Source organism: Borostomias antarcticus (assembly GCF_949987555.1).
Source record: "Borostomias antarcticus genome assembly, chromosome: 26".
NCBI lineage: Eukaryota > Metazoa > Chordata > Actinopteri > Stomiiformes > Stomiidae > Borostomias > Borostomias antarcticus.
In genome coordinates this window covers 9,120,218-9,141,633 of record NC_140259.1, presented here as the reverse complement: position 1 = coordinate 9,141,633, position 21,416 = coordinate 9,120,218, and the positions used below count along the sequence as shown (strand labels likewise).

The following is a 21,416-nucleotide window of genomic DNA, read 5'->3' as shown; positions in this document are numbered from 1 at the left end:
TCTGAACCACATGGGAAGCTCATTTTTTTAATGTAATTCTTTGGCATATTTTGTGACTTTTTAAATGGTTCCATTCTACCAATTCAGACGTTGAATTATTTACTGTATATCTGTGGTGTAAGCTATTACTTTTTTCTGGATCATGTGTATATGTATATAAATATATACATACACCAGAATATATAATATATTCTAATATATTTATACACACACATATTCCCAAATGTTTCTGCCCATTGCATCAGTCTGTCAAGCAAATTACATTTGCATATTGGACCCCCGATTTAAGTCTGACCAGTTATTCAGATATTGAATTATCGACTGTATATCTGTGGTGTAACTTATTACTTTTTACTGGATCATGTTATTTGCTTGAAATCCATGATTATTTTAGGCTACACAGTGTGGTGTGCATGACACTGATTTAATCACTTTTAGATATGCATATATTTAAATACAGTGATGTGTAATGTCATTTCTAAATGCATTGTGATTTATTTATTCCTTGATTGGACCTGACTCAGAGTGTGACCAGAAGGATAATGTGCCATATCCGTGAAATGGGTTTTGGGTGACACAAATAAAACATACTTTATTAATAATAACAATTATTGTGAGTCTGTCTGATAGTGTGTTTATACTATAGTATTTATTGCAAGCTATACTGTATAATATAATCAATCCCCATCAATAACGTGTAGAATAGTCTAGAATCCCATCCATTCAAACATGTATTCAAGTAGATTCACGCAGACGAGCACAGTCAGACAGTCAAGGGCGTGTGCCAAGCAAACGCGTGGTCAGCTCCCATTGGCTAAGAACAGATGTCCCGTATTATTTTCGGTTGATGTGATTGGCTGGTGCTAGTTGTCCTTCCTGCTAGACGTGTCGTCCAATCAGAAGCGGCCATCTGTTCCGCTGAGAGAGGCAGCAGAAATAGCGGTATTCATCCCGCAGCATTCGAGGTCAGGTTAACTAGAAAAACGCATCTTCTATTAGTTATATTTCTCTCTGCAGTTTAATTAGACGTTCTCATATTTATACATATCTAGATAGCGTATTTACCTTGTCTCCTTTGAGAGGGGGCTTATTTTCCTGGATATAATGACGTCCCTCTCGATGCTTTTCATGGCCGTATCGGTCTGCTCAGTACTTGCTGATTCCTCTGTATATTTTCGAGAACAGTTTGAAGATGGGGGTAAGTTATTTACACATTTCTGGTGTGTGTGATTTGGTGGAAATGTACTTGTTATGTACAATGCTTGGATTGAATGTATAGAGACGCTATCTGTAACGTGTCATTTGATCACAGTGGCCTCCCGTACATCACCCTGGGAGGGTTGCATGCGTTGTCCCATTTTGACCCTAACCCTAACGTTACAGCAGCTTTGGTTCTACATGATATATATATATATAAAACGCATGGTCCTCCGTCTGCTAACACCCTAACCTCCTCCCCCACACCCTGCACCCCCATGACCCACACCCTAAACCCGTTTGACCCCCCCCCCCATGACCCACACCCTAAACCCGTTTGACCCCCCCCCCCCCATGACCCACACCCTAAACCCGTTTGACCCCCCCCCCCCCCCCCCCTAATCCTCTGTTCCCTGACTCCAGGCCCTCACCTCCACAGTCCTTTAGCCAGCATGTTAATCTGCGAACCCAGTGTTTGATTATGTATGATCTTGATTCAGTATGATCTTGATTCAGTGATTAATTATAACCTTGCAGATGGATGGACGAGTCGCTGGTTGGAATCCAAGCACAAGTCCGACTACGGGAAGTTTGTCCTGAGTGCTGGCAAGTTCTACGGTGACGCTGACAAAGACAAAGGTGAGTCGGGCTGATAAACGAGCCGTCGTTCACCATCAGGGTGAGAAGGTGGAGAGTCGGGGGTGTGGGGTTGAGTTTGTCTGTGTGTGACATCACCAACCGTGTGTTTTTTTTTCTCCAGGTCTTAAGACCAGCCAGGACGCCCATTTCTACTCGTCCTCAGCGCGTTTCGACACCTTCAGCAACAAGGGTGAGGCCCTGGTCATCCAGTTCACCGTCAAGCACGAGCAGAGCATCGACTGCGGAGGAGGGTACATCAAGCTGTTCCCTGCTGAGATGGACCAGGAAGACATGCATGGGGACTCCACCTACAACATCATGTTTGGTGAGTGGCTTTTATTCTTGGGCCAGCCCCTAGCATCAGAAGGTTCAACCAGGCCTAATCCGTTCCGTAGAGAGAAATACCTTTTGTTGCATGATTGAACCACAAAAGTGAGTAACTGAAGTTGACGTGTATCCTTCTAGATCAGGTGCCAGGCCAAGTTTCCTCACCTGCTCAGGTTTTTGCTGTCTTGTTACGTCTTGTTGCCTTCGTACCTTCAACCTCCTGTCTGTCTGTCTGTCTGTCTGTCTGTCTGTCTGACCAGGTCCTGACATCTGTGGCCCAGGAACTAAGAAGGTTCATGTGATCTTCAACTACCAGGGCAAGAACCACCTGATTAACAAGGACATTCGCTGCAAGGTGAGCACAGATGAAGGCGTGGCTTCAGAGATGAAGGCGTGGCTTGAGAGAGGAAGGTGTGGCTTGAGAGAGGAAGGCGTGGCTTGAGAGAGGAAGGCATGGCTTCAGGGAGGAAGGCGTGGCTTCAGAGGGGAAGGCGTGGCTTCAGAGAGGGAAGTGTGGCTTCAGAGGGGAAGGCGTGGCTTCAGAGGGGAAGGCGTGGCTTCAGAGAGGAAGGCGTGGCTTCGGGGGGGATGATAGAAACAACACGGCGGATCTCTGCAGCCATGGGCTCTAGTGTGTTTATTGTAAACAACTTAAATTCCTCAAGTCTCATCAATCAAAACTATCTGATCTTTATCTTTATTAGAAAATGAATCTACTGTATTAAATTGTACATGTTAAGCCTAGAGGATATTGTTATTCAATACACAAAGGGATGCACTGATTGAACTTTTCTTGTCTGATTCCGATTTTTTTTAAGTCTGACCTGCTGATTTCTGTTTTTGGCAAATTCTGTTTTTTTAAATGAAAGTGAAAGCTATTCATCATCGGTGCACGCATTCGTGGGGTAATGTTCCATAGGCAAATCAGGCAAGCTACCTAACGTTACCTACTCTAAACCACATCAAACAACGTGTAGTATTAGTAGTCAACCAAACTTTTGAACGTTTCATTCTCTCCACTCAGAGCAGAGTTTTCTCACGAGAGCTTGTGTGTGTGTGTGAGAGGCAGTCTGCTGATTAGAAAAAATGCCTTCGACATCTTATAACAAGTTCGATAAAAGGTGCAAGATAACATTTATAACCTAAATAAATAGAAAATATGTTATATGGGATAGATTGGCTGATCAGCTGAAAATCAGCCCATTCTGGTCACCTGCTGATCTATCGGGAGGTCTGTTAACAGTCTCTCTCTCTCACCCTCCCTCCCTCCTCCAGGACGATGAGTACACCCACTTGTACACACTGGTGGTGAACCCTGACAACACCTACGAGGTCAAGATCGACAACAAGAAGGTCGAGTCCGGCTCTCTGGAGGAGGACTGGGACTTCCTGCCCCCGAAGAAGGTCAGGGACCCTGAGGCGAAGAAACCCGCCGACTGGGACGAGAAGGAGAAGGTTGACGACCCTGACGACAAGAAACCTGAGGTAGGTCCAGTTCCAGGCCCTGGGAGACACCACAGACAAAAAAGTGCATTGAATGTAAGGTGAAATAGAAATGAGACAGTCCTGTCCTCTTAGACGTGTGTATGTTATGTTATTTTTATTTATAATGTGTAAATCTGATGGGACTGGTTTTGCGTCACTCCCTCTTCCTCCAGAAGCCAACGTTTAACATGTTCTATCCATAGAGAAAGCATTGAGTATCTTCAGTAAAGGTGTATGTATGTGTGTGTGTGTGTGTGTGTGTGTGCGTGCGTTCTGTGTGTGTGTGTGCGTGTGCATGTGTGCGTGTGTGTGTTCTCTGTATAGGACTGGGACAAGCCTGAGAACATCCCTGACCCTGATGCCAAGAAGCCTGAGGACTGGGATGAGGAGATGGACGGGGAGTGGGAGCCCCCCATGGTCACCAACCCTGAATACAAGGTACCGCTAACCAGCTACACTCAATAAACATTACTACTGTACCAACTACAGTCAATAAACATTACTACTGTAGTCCTCTGGTACCAGCTACAGTCAATAAACATTACTACTGTAGACCTCTGGTACCAGCTACAGTCAATAAACATTACTACTGTAGACCTCTGGTACCAGCTACAGTCAATAAACATTACTACTGTAGACCTCTGGTACCAGCTACACTCAATAAACATTACTACTGTAGACCTCTGGTACCAGCTACACTCACTAAACATTACTACTGTACACCTCTGGTACCAGCTACAGTCAATAAACATTACTACTGTAGACCTGGTACCAGCTACACTCACTAAACATTACTACTGTAGACCTCTGGTACCAGCTAGTCAATAAACATTACTACTGTAGACCTCTGGTACCAGCTAGTCAATAAACATTACTACTGTAGACCTCTGGTACCAGCTAGTCAATAAACATTACTACTGTAGACCTCTGGTACCAGCTAGTCAATAAACATTACTACTGTAGACATCTGGTACCAGCTAGTCACTAAACATTACTACTGTAGACCTGGTACCAGCTACACTCACTAAACATTACTACTGTAGACCTCTGGTACTAACTACCATCATTAAACATTACTACTGTAGACCTCTGGTACCAGCTACAGTTACTAAACATTACTACTGTAGACCTCTGGTACCAGCTAGTCAATAAACATGACTACTGTAGACCTCTGGTACCAGCTAGTCAATAAACATTACTACTGTAGACCTCTGGTACCAGCTACAGTCAATAAACATTACTACTGTAGACCTCTGGTACCAGCTACAGTCAATAAACATTACTACTGTAGACCTCTGGTACCAGCTACACTCACTAAACATTACTACTGTAGTCCTGGTACCAGCTACAGTCAATAAACATTACTACTGTAGACCTCTGGTACTAACTACCATCATTAAACATTAATCTGAAGACCAGTCCATACTATTGATATACTTTATATATACTCTTCAAACTTCACCTGAAGCTTGCTACTTTGTTGTTTAACCAGCCAGTATCCACATACTGATCCTACCAGTGAAAATGGGCTAACTTTGTGACTGTGTTGTTGTTGTTTTTTCATGTTCAGGGAGAATGGAAGCCCAAACAGATTGACAACCCCGCCTTCAAGGGCAAGTGGGTGCACCCAGAGATCGATAACCCCGAGTACACAGCCGACGCCGAGATCTACAAATACGACAGCATTGGCGTGATCGGACTGGATCTTTGGCAGGTAGGGCCGCCATCTTGATTCCTGTGGTCCCGACTATCCCTCATCAACATAATATTTGCGTGATGATGCTGGGTCATTCAGAAAGATTCCTTGTAAGTGATGCTCCCTGTACTTTAAATTGCAATTCTTGCACTTTGCCTTCAGCACTAGATTATGCTCTTAGTCACTTGTTTTAGAAAGAAGATGCACTTGTGAGTTCTGGCAAGTAGTAGTACATTGGCTTTTCCTACGGTAAATGCAATTATTGTTAGTCGCTTTGGATAAAAGCGTCTGCTAAATGACTGTAATGTAATGCTCCAGTTCACATGTTGAACATATTTTTGTCACTGTTGGTGAGATTCAGTGGCTGCTGAATGTTCTGTTCTCTCAAGGTAATCAATTGATTATTCATCATGTCACAGGTGAAGGCCGGCACCATCTTTGACAACTTCCTCATCACCAACGACCCTAAGCTGGCCGAGGAGGAGGGCAACGCCACCTGGGGGTCAACCAAGGTGAGTCAGGTTGATATAACGCCAACATTTGACCCCTTAACCTTTATGGCAACACCTGATGGCACCTAGCTTCAGTTGAGCCCTAATAAGGTCGTGTTTCCTGTGATGTCACTAACTGGTCTGCTTCTCCAGGACCCTGAAAAGAAGATGAAGGAGAGTCAGGAGGAGGAGGAGAGGAAGAGGCGTGAGGATGAGGAGGAGAAGAATAGAAAGGAGGAGGGGAAGGAGGAGGAGGAGGAGGAAGAGGAGGAAGAAAAAGAGGAGGAGGAAGAGGAAGACGAGGAGGAGCAGGAGGAGGAGGAGGATGAGGAGGAGGAAGATACAGACTCTAAACTCAAGGACGAGTTATAGACTCCAAGCCGTCATGGACGTATTGAGAAGGAACCCTGTGTCTTTCCTAGGAGCCAGTGGACCAGGGCTGGAGGCTGGGCTGGGCTGAACATTTCCTTCATGATAGAAGCTGAACATTAACATTTTAGGGGGGGGGGGGGGGGAGATTTTGTTTTGTTTACAGTACACGGGCCTGATGGGTAACCTTAGGACGACAGAGGCAGCACTCGTCCTGTTTTCATGTGCTATTATCAGCGTAGGGGAGTTCTACTATCAATATTTTAGTGTCCAGAGCATTTCAAGCAGATTAATTATACCCATAATTGTTTTGATCTCGGCAAGGAATACAATTGCTGTTTCACACATGAAGTTTGACATATTTGAAGGATGTTGTCATCTCTATGCGAAGTGCAAACTGTGGTCCTTGTGGGAGTTGTCTGTCCTTCCAAAGTCACTGGCTGAGCTTCTGAAACTTCCTCACATTATCGTTTACCTCAGCTTATGTTTTTTTTGTCTGTTTTAGTTCACAACATGTTAATGTGAATGTGTGTCAGTTAGGCTCTGTCCGGGAACACCTCCTCTCTCCTCCCCTAGAGACGCTTGTGTAGATCTTAATGGCTAGGACAGACATAATCCAGATGGCGTTGTTACATGTAGCAGAGGTAAAGATCAGCCCGTGGCCATCCTGTTTATACCTTTCCTATCCTGTCACAGATCTAGAGAGGTTCCCTGAGCAGAGGCTAGGGGGCGCTGTTTCCAGACATGCTCTTTCTAATATGTCATGTTCTGTCCTAAGATGCCTGTGCGCTTATTTATAATGGCTAAGCCCTCAGGATGCAATACATGTCATCCCCACTGTGCTGTATGATTTAGCAACTAATGTCTCCTTTACCGAAGATCCCTTTTATTTTCTGGTCGTAGAGTACCAGCTGCACCCAGATGGTGAGATTGAGATGTGAACCGCTGGGGGGGGGGGGTCCCTGTCAGCTGATCAGGTGTCATGACCCTAGTGTGATGGCCTGCGTGTTCAATGAGTAGATCTGATCTCCGAGGCCGTTATTACTGCACTGCTAAACCCTCAAGACCTCTCCCAAACTCATCATCACAGGAAGCAGATCCTTTTCTAAAACATGTTTTGTACTCTGCTTGTAACATTACTGTATGGGGAAGGATGTGTTATTGTGTAAGAAGAACGAAACATTCTGACAGTTTTACTGTCCAATAAAAACAGAAATGAAACTAAACTTGCTCATCTGGCTTTTCTTTGTGATATAACAGTCCTCTGAACACATGGATGTACCACATGAAACTCATTTAAGCCGAACAGGTGGCTTTCTCTCACAATCCCGTCTTTGTACTCGAGTTCACTGCAAGATACATCATATGGGTCGATGTTGACTCCATTACAGCAAGCACTCTGTACATCTGGGGTCCTTCCCTACAGGATATGAGCTGGAGCAGGCCTTCCTGTCCCCCTATGAAGTCGTATAAGTGAGCACAAGGGCTTTTTTATTTTAATTTATTAAAGATATTTTTTAGGGCTTTTCAGATTTTTAATGGGACAGGACAGTTTAGAGAGACAGGAAACGTGGGAGAGAGAGAGAGAGAGGACATGCGGCACAGGACCCGAGCCGGGAATCGAACCCGGGTCCGCCGCGTGAAAGACTAGCCTTCATATGGCACGCGCCTTACCCCTATAATTGTATTTTTGACCTACATTCAACCGGACACATTTTGCCCCAACTCCTAAGATGAAAATGATTAACGGTGGATGGAAATGCGATTCCTTTCCACGAGCCACACCACATATTTCCACCGCTGCATAGCAGAGGGAGTCATACCGTGGTGGATCCGCTCCAGTGAAGAAGAATCCAGCTCCGCGGTTTGCAGAGTCATACCGTGGTGGATCCGCTCCAGTGAGGAAGAATCCAGCTCCAGTGAAGAATCCAGCTCCAGTGAAGAATCCAGCTCCAGTGAAGAATCCAGCTCCAGTGAAGAATCCAGCTCCAGTGTAGAATCCAGCTCCAGTGTAGAATCCAGCTCCGCGGTTTGCAGAGTCATACCGTGGTGGATCCGCTCCAGTGAAGAAGAATCCAGCTCCGCGGTTTGCAGCGTCCCCTATCCAGACTCTAGGCAGGAGGAGGCAGAGGGAATAGAAGCACTATGGCTGCCACTCTCTCTCTGACTCAGGTAACCCTGCCTTTTAACTTCTAACACCAGGGGAATGTAAGTCTGCACTTTCCCTATTGCATATAAAAAATTATCAGGCTTGCTGGGTGAGTTTGGAAAGATAAAAACGTCCGCAGACCGGGAGGAAAGTGTCTGTGTGTGGAAGTTGCCCAGCGAACGTCAGCTGGGAAAAGTTTCAGTGTAATCTCTTAGGGCGTAGCTAGCAGGCTAACTGAGCTAGCTGGCTATCTGCGAGTTTGGGTCAGTTTTCTAAAGATTGAGCTGCTTTTAGTAGTTAACTTTTAATCCGTTTCTTAAGCCTGAATGTAAGAGATTTAGGCCGTGGTATTGTGAATGTGCTCCGCCCTGAAACGAAGCTGATCTCGGGTCAGTGAAAGTGACCAATCCGTCCATGTGGATTCTGGTTTAGTTGTTTTTGCTCTGTCAAAGTCGCCTTGCTAGCTGGGTTGTCACCAAATGATCGAGTAGTTCACTTATCTAGCTAGCTAAGACGTGAATCTGCTTGATTATTAGCTAGTTAGGGTATTGCTAGCTAGTCAGTATTGTCAATACTAGAAAGGGACTCTTGGCTGTTGGGGTTAATGTATGGTGACCCTTGGTGACCTTTGACAAAAATGAAAATCAGCTTTGACTTGTTTGCCTGGTGTTTCCAGTAGAAAGTACATAGACAGACTATTTAACACTAGTAAAAGGGGAAGTAGAAACATGCTGCTGTCGACACTGTTGATTGTGACTGAAATGTGGTAGTTTCTGTGTAATCATACATTAAACCTTCTGGGAGAAGCGTTTATACGACTTGCACTATTTGGCACAGTCGCGACAGTCATCAGTGTAATTGTTGTGTATTTGAGTGAGTAGCAAGACCTGTAACCCAAACCACTTGCCACCAGTAACACAGTAGCCTCACTTGTGGAGTGGTTGTGACACACACACACACACACACACACACACACACACACACACACACACTGTTTACAGGGACAACATGTGTGTCCTCTATCACTCTTGGATCTGATTTCTTGTCTGTTGGTGACGTCACAATTTCCACAGATTACCTAAACTACTGCAGGGGTTGTGTCAAGGGTACACACGCGCACACACACACACACACACACACACACACACGCACACACACACACACACACACACAGTCACACAGTTTACAGTGACAACACGTGTGTCTAGTATGTTCTTTTTAAATTGACCTGACAAAGATCCATCATGGATTGAAACGTCTGAATTTGTTCAATAAAGAGGTTTAAATTCGTGCGCGTTGTGCACGTTCTATCTAATAAACTCTAATCACTCTGGGTCTGTTTTCCTGGGTGTAACAATGCCATGTTAGACTCACCAGTCACCACTAACACCAATAGTTTATTTGACCATAAATGCCGTGGAGTCCCTTTGAGATACTAGGGTTTCTTTTACTGGGAAACTCTCCTTCGTTACAATAAAAACAAACATAGAAAATCAATACAGTCCAGTCCGACTCAGTCCAGTAGCTTTCTGCCTGTCTGCTGCTAGCTTGTTCTGGGAAGAGAATGATTGAGGAGTGTTTTCAATGCAGTGCAATTAAAGACTGGAACGGGACACAAAGACACAGTGTTTTGGCCGCCAACAGTTCCAGGCACACAATTGTGTTAGCGATGGAAACCGGGGAGGGTTAGCAGGGACAGACAGGCCTACATGTGTGAATAACCATCAGATTATGAATCGTCCGTTGATGTACTGTGTCTTGGCTAGGCTATGACTGCCGTTGACAGTGGGTTTTCATGTAGCTAGTATTTAATCACATTATTTTTTTAAATTCTGGATGCTGTACAGTATTGATTTGAGTTTCTATTTAATTTTTCATGAGGTTGAGCTGCTTTCCACTGATGTAGCGGATGATTTGTGGTTGAGTGAAAGAGGGATGGGCATATTCTCCCCCACACCACAGAGCTCTTACGCTCACTGTCATCGACCACTCCCTCCGTGGATGAGGCCATCAGGAGTGTGGATGAGGTCATCAAGAGTCACAGGATGCGTGTGTTAGGAAACCCGTGGCTTTTTTCTCAGTAAATCAGCAGAAAGCGTCTGCCTGTGCCGTCCCCCACAACGCCAAACACACACACACACACACACACACACACAAACACACACACTTTATTACATTACTCTGGAGAAGACACAGCCTGCACTAGGAGCAGGAAACATGGGATATTAACAGCTCTTTCATATAATCATGGTTAGATTAGTGCAGGAAACAGATTGCTCAGTCACATCATTGTAGCACATTTCCCTTCCCGGGAGCGCCTGGGCTTCTTGTATTCATTTCAAATTTCTAATGAATTATTGAATGATGCTAATTAATGTGATCCAGCCTGGTACTTCATCTTTTTTCTTTGTGTTGCCTTCCACTCAAACAGCGTCGTTTTCTCCCTCGCGATACTTACAGCCCGAGCCACGCGCTCATCCTGTTATTGATGGTATCGTTTCAAAGCTCCGCCCGGTTTACCTACAGCTTCCACTCAACGTAGTCGGAAAACAATTCTTTGTCATAAAAGGAACACAGCGAAGAATGTCTCAAGACTAAACAATATTGATTTTAGTGCGTTGGCCTCGCCCCCATCTGATGAATCACCAGGGTTGTTGGCAACTACCCAGCAGGCAGACTGGTTTTGGGGGAGCAGGCCTGGCTCTGTCAGTCACACTGGTGGATCCCAGCTTGGCTTGTACTCGCCACACATCTGGTCTTGTCTGCTGCAGACAAGCTTCTCTTGGAGCAGAAGCTTCTCAGTTAGACAAAAAAAAACTCTTAATGAGTAAACGATAAGTCACCTGTAGACTCTTGTGGGCAGATCCATCAAAGGTACATTCCACTATTTGTGCATACTGGGTCGACAGGGATTCATATTGCTTACAGTACGCATAATTAATGATGCTTAGATGTAGTCTTTAACATTGTATGTAAATATCCTGACAGGAAGCAACCATATGCTATCTCAAGCGTTTGCAGATTTAGTGATCTCACATTTGGACACCCCTCTAATGCAGAATGTCTTGTCTGTTTCTTCAGCTTTCCAGTGGAAATCCTGTCTATGACAAATTCTACCGACAGGTAAGGTATTTCATTGTTTTTGAGACCATAACATTTTAATTCCCCCTGTGTATTAATAAATAAAATAAAAAAGCATTTAGGAGAGGGGCAGTATACAGAGAGAGAGAGACACAGTCTGAAACAAGAGGAACGAAGAGAGAGAGAGAGAGAGAGAGATGCTGGAGAGTTGTAGTCACAGTCGTAGAGAGATGCAGTACAGTGTATACAGTACGCTAGCTAACTGCAGAGCTGCGGTGAATATCACAATGTTTCTGTAGCTGCTGCTGCTCTCCCTGGTCTAGTCGCTGCTCCATCCCAGAGGCTTCTGTCCCCTCCATGAATTAATCATACCCCCCTGCCTGCCTGCTAATCATGCAATCAACCAGCTAGTAGCTAGCAGCCTCCACAGACAGGCAGGGCTGCCGAACATGGCCAGACACTGTGCTAGGAAAGAAACCTCATAACATGGCCAGACACTGGGCTAGGAAAGACACCTCATAACATGGCCAGACACTGTGCTAGGAAAGACACCTCATAACATGGCCAGACACTGTGCTAGGAAAGAAACCTCATAACATGACCAGACACTGTACTAGGAAAGAAACCTCATAACATGACCAGACGCTGTGCTAGGAAATAAACCTCATAACATGGCCAGACGCTGTGCTAGGAAACAAACCTCATAACATGGCCTGACACTGTGCTAGGAAAGAAACCTCATAACATGGCCAGACGCTGTGCTAGGAAACAAACCTCATAACATGGCCAGACACTGTGCTAGGAAAGAAACCTCATGTTTTGAAGTTGTGGTCTTGTTAATTTCACAGCTGGCTTTTATATATAGATGACTGAACAGAGAGTCAAGTGTACGGTGTATTTCTCTATATAGATGACTTTGAACAGGTTCAAATGTATGGGGTATTTCTCTCTATAGATTACCCTGAACAGAGAGTCAGGTGGGCGGTGTATTTCTCTATATAGATGACTTTGAACAGGTTCAAATGTACGGTGTATTTCTCTATATAGATGACCCTGAACAGAGAGTCAGGTGTATGGTGTATTTCTCTGTATAGATGACTTTGAACAGGTTCAAATGTACGGTGTATTTCTCTCTATAGATGACTCTGAACAGAGAGTCAAGTATACGGTTTATTTCTCTCTATAGATTACCCTGAACAGAGAGTCGAGTGTACGGTGTATTTCTCTATATAGATGACTCTGAACAGAGAGTCAGGTGTACGGTGTATTTCTCTATATAGATGACCCTGAACAGAGAGTCAGGTGTACGGTGTATTTCTCTCTATAGATGACTGAACAGGTTCAAGTGTACGGTGTATTTCTCTCTATAGATGACTGAACAGGTTCAAATGTATGGTGTATTTCTCTATATAGATGACCCTGAACAGAGAGTCAGGTGTACGGTGTATTTCTCTCTATAGATGACTCTGAACAGAGAGTCAGGTGTACGGTGTATTTCTCTATATAGATGACTCTGAACAGAGAGTCAGGTGTACGGTGTGTTTGATGTCCTGTGTCTCTGTGTGCAGGTCGACCCCTCAGGCAGTGGTCGGGTGGCAGCAGCAGATGCTGCTCTGTTCCTGAAGAGGTCTGGCCTGGCAGACCTGGTCCTGGGCAAGGTAGGCTAACCAGCTATCAGGCTGGGGCAAGGTAGGCTAACCAGCTATCAGACTGGGGCAAGGTAGGCTAACCAGCTATCAGGCTGGGGCAAGGTAGGCTAACCAGCTATCAGGCTGGCAAGGTAGGCTAACCAGCTATCAGGCTGGGGCAAGGTAGGCTAACCAGCTATCAGGCTGGGGCAAGGTAGGCTAACCAGCTATCAGACTGGGACAAGGTAGGCTAACCAGCTATCAGACTAGGGCAAGGTAGGCTAACCAGCTATCAGGCTGGCAAGGTAGGCTAACCAGCTATCAGACTCAGGCAAGGTAGGCTAACCAGCTATCAGGCTGGGGCAAGGTAGGCTAACCAGCTATCAGACTGGCAAGGTAGGCTAACCAGCTATCAGACTGGGGCAAGGTAGGCTAACCAGCTATCAGGCTGGCAAGGTAGGCTAACCAGCTATCAGACTCAGGCAAGGTAGGCTAACCAGCTATCAGGCTGGGGCAAGGTAGGCTAACCAGCTATCAGACTGGCAAGGTAGGCTAACCAGCTATCAGGCTGGGGCAAGGTAGGCTAACCAGCTATCAGACTGGCAAGGTAGGCTAACCAGCTATCAGACTAGGGCAAGGTAGGCTAACCAGCTATCAGACTCGGGCAAGGTAGGCTAACCAGCTATCAGACTAGGGCAAGGTAGGCTAACCAGCTATCAGACTGGGGCAAGGTAGACTAACCAGCTATCAGGCTGGGGCAAGGTAGGCTAACCACCTATCAGACTGGGGCAAGGTAGGCTAACCAGGTATCAGGCTGGGGCAATGTAGGCTAACCAGCTATCAGGCTGGGGCAAGGTAGGCTAACCAGCTATCAGACTCGGGCAAGGTAGGCTAACCAGCTATCAGGCTGGGGCAATGGAGGCTAACCAGCTATCAGACTGGGGCAAGGTAGGCTAACTAGATGGGGTTTTCACCGAGGATCACTTATCCCTCTTGATTTATCATAGAAATATTTAAGTGTTTCAAATCTTATGTAAATCTTATATACTGCAGCTTCAAGATTAAATTAAACTGATTTCTGTGTTCTGTTCATAGATCTGGGATTTGGCAGATTCAGAAAGAAAGGGCTGCCTCAACAAACAGGTACATTTAAGTACCAACATCACAATGATCAAAAGAACTTAAAGATTTTGAAATGTCTTGTACAGTAACTGTTCTTCTCACCTCTTCGGTATCCATCAGCAATTCTTCATTGCTCTGCGGTTGGTGGCCTGTGCCCAGAATGGCCTTGAGGTGGCGCTCAAGAGCCTCAACCTGGCAGTTCCTCCTCCGAAGTTTGTAAGTGCAATGGCCGCCACCACAGCACACATTATACCTCGAAAAACTATTGGCCAGCTCACATTGTATTGAATTTATTTACGACCCAACCCCTTCTCATTGATGGTTGATTGAGTCAGCTGTATTTACAGGTGGCCTGTGGATTTTACAGCTGAAAATGAAATATGTGCTGATATGAGTGTGACTGTCTTTTGCCTTCAGCACGACACAAGCAGCCCACTGCTTCCTGGAGGAGGGGTCATCGATGGTCCCTGGGTGGTCAAGGTGAAGGGAGGTGGGGGGGGGAATAGACTAGAATATCACATAGAATGGCTTCTATCATATCACATAGACTATCATATTACATAAACCGGCTTCTATCATATCACATAGACTATCATATTACATAAACCGGCTTCTATCATATCACATAGACCATCATATCACATAGACTGGCTTCTATCAGTGATAGTTGAGGTGAGGGAGGTGGGGAGAACATACACTCTCAGTGATATTCTGGGATGGACTATGGCTTTGCAAATTTAAAATCTGTCTGATTCAGTCTTCAATATTGAGAGGCTGACAGGCTGACAAACAGTTTATTACAAACATTTACATGTGACTGAAATACAGTTCATAACTATCCACCAGACAACTGACGGACCACTGCTCTCTTGACTTTCAAACCAACTATTGGCAGAAACAAATGGTCTATAACTAGTCCTGCTGACACATTAATGGTCTATAACTAGTCCTGCTGACACATAAAAGGTCTATAACTAGTCTAACTAGTCCTTCTGGCACATTAATGGTCTATAACTAGTCCTGCTGACACATAAATGGTCTATAACTAGTCTAACTAGTCCTACTGACACATACATGGTCTATAACTAGTCCTGCTGACACATAAATGGTCTACAACTAGTCTAACTAGTCCTTCTGGTACATTAATGGTCTATAACTAGTCCTGCTAACACATAAATGGTCTATAACTAGTCTAACTAGTCCTTCTGGCACATTAATGGTCTATAACTAGTCCTGCTGACACATAAATGGTCTATAACTAGTCTTAACTAGTCCTTCTGGCACATAAATGGTCTATAACTAGTCTAACTAGTCCTTCTGGCACATTAATGGCCTATAACTAGTCCTGCTCACACATAAATGGTCTATAACCAGTCCTTCTGGCACATTAATGGTCTATAACTAGTCCTGGTCCCACATTAATGGTCTATAACTAGTCCTTCTGGCACATTAATGGTCTATAACTAGTCCTGTTGGCACATAAATGGTCTATAACTAGTCTAACTAGTCCTTCTGGCACATTAATGGTCTATAACTAGTCCTGCTCCCACATTAATGGTCTATAACTAGTCCTGCTCACACATTAATGGTCTATAACTAGTCTATAGCTAGTGTGTAGCTAATCGTGCTGACTGGCCTGTGTGTGCAGGCGGAGGAGAAGCTGAAGTTTGACGCCATCTTTGACAGCCTGTCCCCTGCGGGGGGGATGCTCACGGGAGAGAAGGTCAAACCCGTGCTGCTCAACTCTAAACTCCCTGTGGATGTGCTGGGACGGGTAAGCCTGGGGCTGCTGTGTGTGTGTGTGTGTGTGTGTGCGTGTGCGTGTGTGTGTGTGTGTGTGTGTGTGTGTGTGCGTGTGTGTGTGTGTGTTAATAGCTCTCTTTGGCTCCACCCAGCGACCGCTGGTGGAGGGTATATTTTCGGTCGTGTGTGTTATTTTGTTCGTTCGTTCGGTCACATAGTAAGATTATACAAAAACTACCAGAGCGATTTTCATGAAACTCCGTGGAGGGGTGTAGGATGGGCCAAGTTAGAATACATTACATTTTGGTACGGATTAGAGTCATTGGTTGGATACACTAATTTAAAGAAAACAACTCTGGACACTGGCCTAGGGCCCTTCTACCCCTCCCAGAGGCATGGACACTGGGCTAGTGCCCATCGTTTTTACCCCCCAGACAAATGAACGCTGGACTTAATTTCTGTATATAGTTTTCTAACTTATGTCTTCTGTTATTGTCTATAATGGCTGATTGAAGTACACAAGTATATTCAGTTGTGTTCATACATGACCACCTCTCATAAATGTATGTGTGTGTGTGTGTGTGTGCGTGTGTGTGTGCGTGCGTGTGTGTGTGCGTGCGTGTGTGTGTGTGCGTGTGTGTGTGTGTGTGTGTGTGTGTCCTTGAACGTTCCAGGTGTGGGAACTCAGTGACCTAGACAGAGATGGAATGCTTGACAGAGACGAGTTTGCTGTGGTAAGAAATAGACTCATTACTCACACCAAAATCAGAAAGAAATTTAGTCAATAACTGCCAAATCAAGGTTATTTTTAATGGACCTTTAGTGGAAATTAATACTTTATTACATTAATGGAGTCCTTGTTTAGTATCTATTTGAGTCCCCCTTTTTGCTTGTATGTGTTTCCTGAAGGTGTTTTATTTTTAAAGCTTGTTTGTCTGTTCCAAGCTTGTTTGTCTGTTCCAAGGTGTGTGTCAGTCGGTCTGTGTAAAGGTTCAGCTGTAGCTAGCTACATGGCGAATGTGTGTTCATCACGTTGAGATGTGTGTTACTGTGCAGTGCTTATGTAATGGCCAGATGTTTGCAGCTGTTGATATGATGTGTGAAGCTTAACAAATGCAAAACGCTGTTTGTTACATACTGATGTGAAAGAGATTTTATATGAAACCCAACCTACTTTTGACCGCGTCTCAACTTCTTTCCCTCCTTGATTCTGTCTGTTCTCCTACTTGGCCATGTGTTTGTTTCTGTGTAGTTTGTTTATTGTTTGTTGTTTATTTTCTTGTCCCCAGGCCATGTACCTGGTATACAGAGCCCTGGAGGGGGAGCCTGTGCCCATGTCTCTGCCCCCGCCTCTCGTGCCCCCCTCCAAGAGGAAAAAACCCTCCATGCCCCCCGTCATGCCCCTGCTGCCCTCGCCCCCCTCCCTCAAAGACCGCTCCTCCCACTCGGGCACCAAAACCCTGCCAGCGCCCCCCAAAACAGCAGCCCCTCCGGTGGGTACCAGCCTAACCCTGCCCCTCAAAACAGCAGCCCCTCCGGGGGGTACCAGCCTAACCCTGCCCCCCAAAACAGCAGCCCCTCCGCTGGGTACCAGCCTAACCCTGCCCCTCAAAACAGCAGCCCCTCCGGGGGGTACCAGCCTAACCCTGCCCCTCAAAACAGCAGCCCCTCCGGGGGGTACCAGCCTAACCCTGCCCCTCAAAAGAGCAGCCCACCCGGTGAGTATGATACGCGGGAGTACAGCTCTCCTTGGCTGAAGTCCTACTTCCTGTTTACTTCCTGGTTTCCTCCTGGCTTCCTCCTCTGCCTTCAACACTCCAGACTGTAAGCTCTGTCTCCCCGTACTCTCCCTGTTCTCCTCTCTGTCTCCCCGTACTCTCCCTGTTTGTTCTCCTCTCTGTCTCCCCGTACTCTCCCTGTTCTCCTCTCTGTCTCCCTGTACTCTCCCTGTTCTCCTCTCTGTCTCCCTGTTCTCCTCTCTGTCTCCCTGTACTCTCCCTGTTCTCCTCTCTGTCTCCCTGTACTCTCCCTGTTCTCCTCTCTGTCTCCCTGTTCTCCTCTCTGCGTCTCTGTCTCCCTGTACTCTCCCTGTTCTCCTCTCTGCGTCTCTGTCTCCCCGTACTCTCCCTGTTCTCCTCTCTGTGTCTCTCTCCCTGTACTCTCCCTGTTCTCCTCTCTGTGTCTCTCTCCCTGTACTCTCCCTGTTCTCCTCTCTGTCTCCCCGTACTCTCCCTGTTCTCCTCTCTGCGTCTCTCTCTCCCCGTACTCTCCCTGTTCTCCTCTCTGCGTCTCTGTCTCCCTGTACTCTCCCTGTTCTCCTCTCTGTCTCCCCGTACTCTCCCTGTTCTCCTCTCTGCGTCTCTCTCTCCCCGTCCTCTCCCTGTACTCTACCTGTTCTCCTCTCTCTCTCCCCGTCCTCTCCCTGTTCTCCACCTGGGTGTGTTTGATCAGTCTCTGTGTCCCTGTAGCTGCCTCTAGTCACAGTGTGTCACGTCTGTCCTCAATCTGTCATCTAAGTCTTATAAATGCCTGTTGTTATTCCTGTCTGCACTAGACCACTGTCTTATGTCATATCTCCCTATATCTCTCTTATGTCATATCTCCCTATATCTCTATTATGTCATATCTCCCTATATCTCTCTTATGTCATATCTCCCTATATCTCTCTTATGTCATATCTCCCTATCTCTCTCTTATGTCATATCTCCCTATCTCTCTCTTATGTCATATCTCCCTATCTCTCTCTTATGTCATATCTCCCTATATCTCTCTTATGTCATATATCCCTATCTCTCTCTTATGTCATATCTCCCTATATCTCTCTTATGTCATATCTCCCTATATCTCTCTTATGTCATATCTCCCTATATCTCTATTATGTCATATCTCCCTATATCTCTCTTATGTCATATCTCCCTATATCTCTCTTATGTCATATCTCCCTATCTCTCTCTTATGTCATATCTCCCTATCTCTCTCTTATGTCATATCTCCCTATCTCTCTCTTATGTCATATCTCCCTATCTCTCTCTTATGTCATATCTCCCTATCTCTCTCTTATGTCATATCTCCCTATATCTCTCTTATGTCATATCTCCCTATATCTCTCTTATGTCATATCTCCCTATATCTCTATTATGTCATATCTCCCTATATCTCTCTTATGTCATATCTCCCTATCTCTCTCTTATGTCATATCTCCCTATATCTCTCTTATGTCATATCTCCCTATATCTCTTATGTCATATCTCTCTTTATCTCTATTATGTCATATCTCCCTATATCTCTCTTATGTCATATCTCCCTATATCTCTCTTATGTCATATCTCCCTATATCTCTCTTATGTCATATCTCCCTATATCTCTATTATGTCATATGGTGTCTCTGTCCTTCATCTCTCCCGTCTCTCCTCCCTCTCTCTCCAGTGGGTGGTGTCTCTGTCCCTCATCTCTCCTGTCTCTCCTCCCTCTCTCTCCAGTGGGAGGTGTCTCTGTCCCTCATCTCTCCTGTCTCTCCTCCCTCTCTCTCCAGTGGGAGGTGTCTCTGTCCCTCATCTCTCCTGTCTCTCCTCCCTCTCTCTCCAGTGGGAGGTGTCTCTCTCCTTCATCTCTCCCGTCTCTCCTCCCTCTCTCTCCAGTGGGTGGTGTCCCGGGCGGACAAGGCCAAGTATGACGAGGTGTTTGTGAAGACGGACGGGGACATGGACGGCCTGGTGTCTGGGCCGGAGGTCAGGGACATCTTCCTGAAGACCGGCCTGCCCTCTGCCACACTAGCATGCATCTGGTAGGACATAGGGGACGCCTCGGACTACCCCAACCCCCCCCCCCAGCTACCCCCCCCCCAGCTACCCTGCTCCTCTGACTAACCCCCCCCCCACCCAGCTACCCTGCTCCTCTGACTAACCCCCCCCCCCACCCAGCTACCCTGCTCCTCTGACTACACCCCCCCCCCCCCCCCCCAGCTACCCTGCTCCTCTGACCCCCCCCCCCCCCCCCAGCTACCCTGCTCCTCTGACCCCCCCCCCCCCCCCCCCCTACCCTGTTCCTCTGACCCCCCCCCCCCCCCCCCCAGCTACCCTGCTCCTCTGACTAACCCCCCACCCCCCCCTACCCTGTTCCTCTGGGTACCCCCCCCCAGCTACCCTGGGTGTGGTGAGGGGCCTGTGCCCCCCCCCAGTGTGAACTGTATATGTTCCGTCAGTGTGGTTTGATTGGTCGATTTTGCCCGTTGCTATGTTACAGGGAGCTGTGTGACATCGGGGACATGGGGAAACTGACCCGAGAGCAGTTTGCTCTGGCGCTGCATCTGATCAACCAGAAGCTGACGAAAGGTCTGGACCCGCCCCAGACCCTCCCCCTGGAGATGATCCCGCCCTCCGACAGGCTGTCAGCCAAACAGGTGAGGGCGCCCGCCCACCCCAACCAATCGGTTTGTTCCAGTTTTTTTCCCCCTGGCTGACAGGAGAGCTCTTATCATGAGGGTGATTTCCAAAATTAATTTTTAATTTTTAACTAAAAGGTGGGACAATTTTAAGCTGTAAGTCTCACTCAGTCACTTTCAGAGCTGGACTTGCTCTTTTATCGTTCATTTAAGCTCTGTCCAATCACGCTTAGATCCTGTGTGCCTGTTTGATTATGCAAATTTGATTTGACTTTCATAACTGCTTTGTGAAAATCTCACTAATCTTCTCCTTCCTTCTTCTGTGGTGTGTGCTCGTGTGTGTGTGTGTGTGTGTGCTCGTGTGTGTTTGTGTGTGTGTGTGTATGTGTGTGTGTGTGTGTGTGTGTGGGTTTTTGAGTTTGTTTTCTAGCTTGCGGCTGTGTGTCCCTGTGTGTGACCCTGTCTCTGTGTTCGCTGTCTCTTTGCATTCCGTCTCCTCCTCTTCATCAGTCTTGCATTGTTCACAAGGTGGGACCATCTCCCCATAGTGGGACCGGGTGGGCTGTGTCCTAGCTTCCTAAGGACGCCCATAGCGGGTGGGCTGTGCCCTAGCTTCCTAAGGACGCCCATAGCGGGTGGGCTGTGTCCTAGCTTCCTAAGGACGCCCATAGCGGGTGGGCTGTGCCCTAGCTTCCTAAGGACGCCCATAGCGGGTGGGCTGTGCCCTAGCTTCCTAAGGACGCCCATAGCGGGTGGGCTGTGCCCTAGCTTCCTAAGGACGCCCATAGCGGGTGGGCTGTGTCCTAGCTTCCTAACGACGCCCATAGCGGGTGGGCTGTGTCCTAGCTTCCTAAGGACGCCCATAGCGGGTGGACTGTGCCCTAGCTTCCTAAGGACGCCCATAGCGGGTGGGCTGTGCCCTAGCTTCCTAAGGACGCCCATAGCGGGTGGGCTGTGCCCTAGCTTCCTAAGGACGCCCATAGCGGGTGGGCTGTGCCCTAGCTAACTAATGACGCCCATAGCGGGTGGGCTGTGTCCTAGCTTCCTAAGGACGCCCATAGCGGGTGGGCTGTGTCCTAGCTTCCTAAGGACGCCCATAGCGGGTGGG

General features: G+C 46.6%; 2 protein-coding genes across 2 annotated transcripts in view; both read left to right on the top strand.

The window, feature by feature from the left end:
- Nucleotides 1–934: 934 nt before the first annotated feature.
- LOC311326334 (calreticulin-like) lies at nt 935–6,362 on the top strand. The gene is made up of 9 exons (XM_084459220.1): nt 935–1,198; nt 1,735–1,836; nt 1,958–2,161; nt 2,424–2,518; nt 3,439–3,648; nt 3,973–4,086; nt 5,219–5,362; nt 5,764–5,856; nt 5,989–6,362. The coding sequence occupies exons 1-9, from the start codon at nt 1,105–1,107 to the stop codon at nt 6,205–6,207; spliced, it is 1,275 nt and encodes a 424-aa protein (XP_084315346.1). The 5' UTR covers nt 935–1,104; the 3' UTR covers nt 6,208–6,362.
- Nucleotides 6,363–8,324: 1,962 nt separating this feature from the next.
- Nucleotides 8,325–21,416, top strand: part of eps15 (epidermal growth factor receptor pathway substrate 15) — a 28,914-nt gene continuing 15,822 nt past the window's right edge. Inside the window, exons 1-11 of the mRNA XM_084458967.1 lie at nt 8,325–8,376; nt 11,435–11,476; nt 13,003–13,092; nt 14,158–14,205; nt 14,305–14,400; nt 14,602–14,664; nt 15,833–15,958; nt 16,602–16,661; nt 17,217–17,645; nt 19,566–19,711; nt 20,170–20,326. Coding sequence (XP_084315093.1) covers nt 8,350–8,376; nt 11,435–11,476; nt 13,003–13,092; nt 14,158–14,205; nt 14,305–14,400; nt 14,602–14,664; nt 15,833–15,958; nt 16,602–16,661; nt 17,217–17,645; nt 19,566–19,711; nt 20,170–20,326 — 1,284 coding nt within the window. The 5' untranslated portion in view covers nt 8,325–8,349. The remainder of the gene's footprint in view (nt 8,377–11,434; nt 11,477–13,002; nt 13,093–14,157; nt 14,206–14,304; nt 14,401–14,601; nt 14,665–15,832; nt 15,959–16,601; nt 16,662–17,216; nt 17,646–19,565; nt 19,712–20,169; nt 20,327–21,416) is intronic.

Coding starts and splice junctions, on each gene's coding strand:
- LOC311326334 (XM_084459220.1), top strand. CDS start 1,105: ATGACGTCCCTCTCGATGCTTTTCATGGCCGTATCGGTCTGCTCAGTA. Junction 2,162..2,423: donor CACCTACAACATCATGTTTG/GTGAGTGGCTTT, acceptor CTGTCTGACCAG/GTCCTGACATCTGTGGCCCA. Junction 5,363..5,763: donor TCGGACTGGATCTTTGGCAG/GTAGGGCCGCCA, acceptor ATCATGTCACAG/GTGAAGGCCGGCACCATCTT.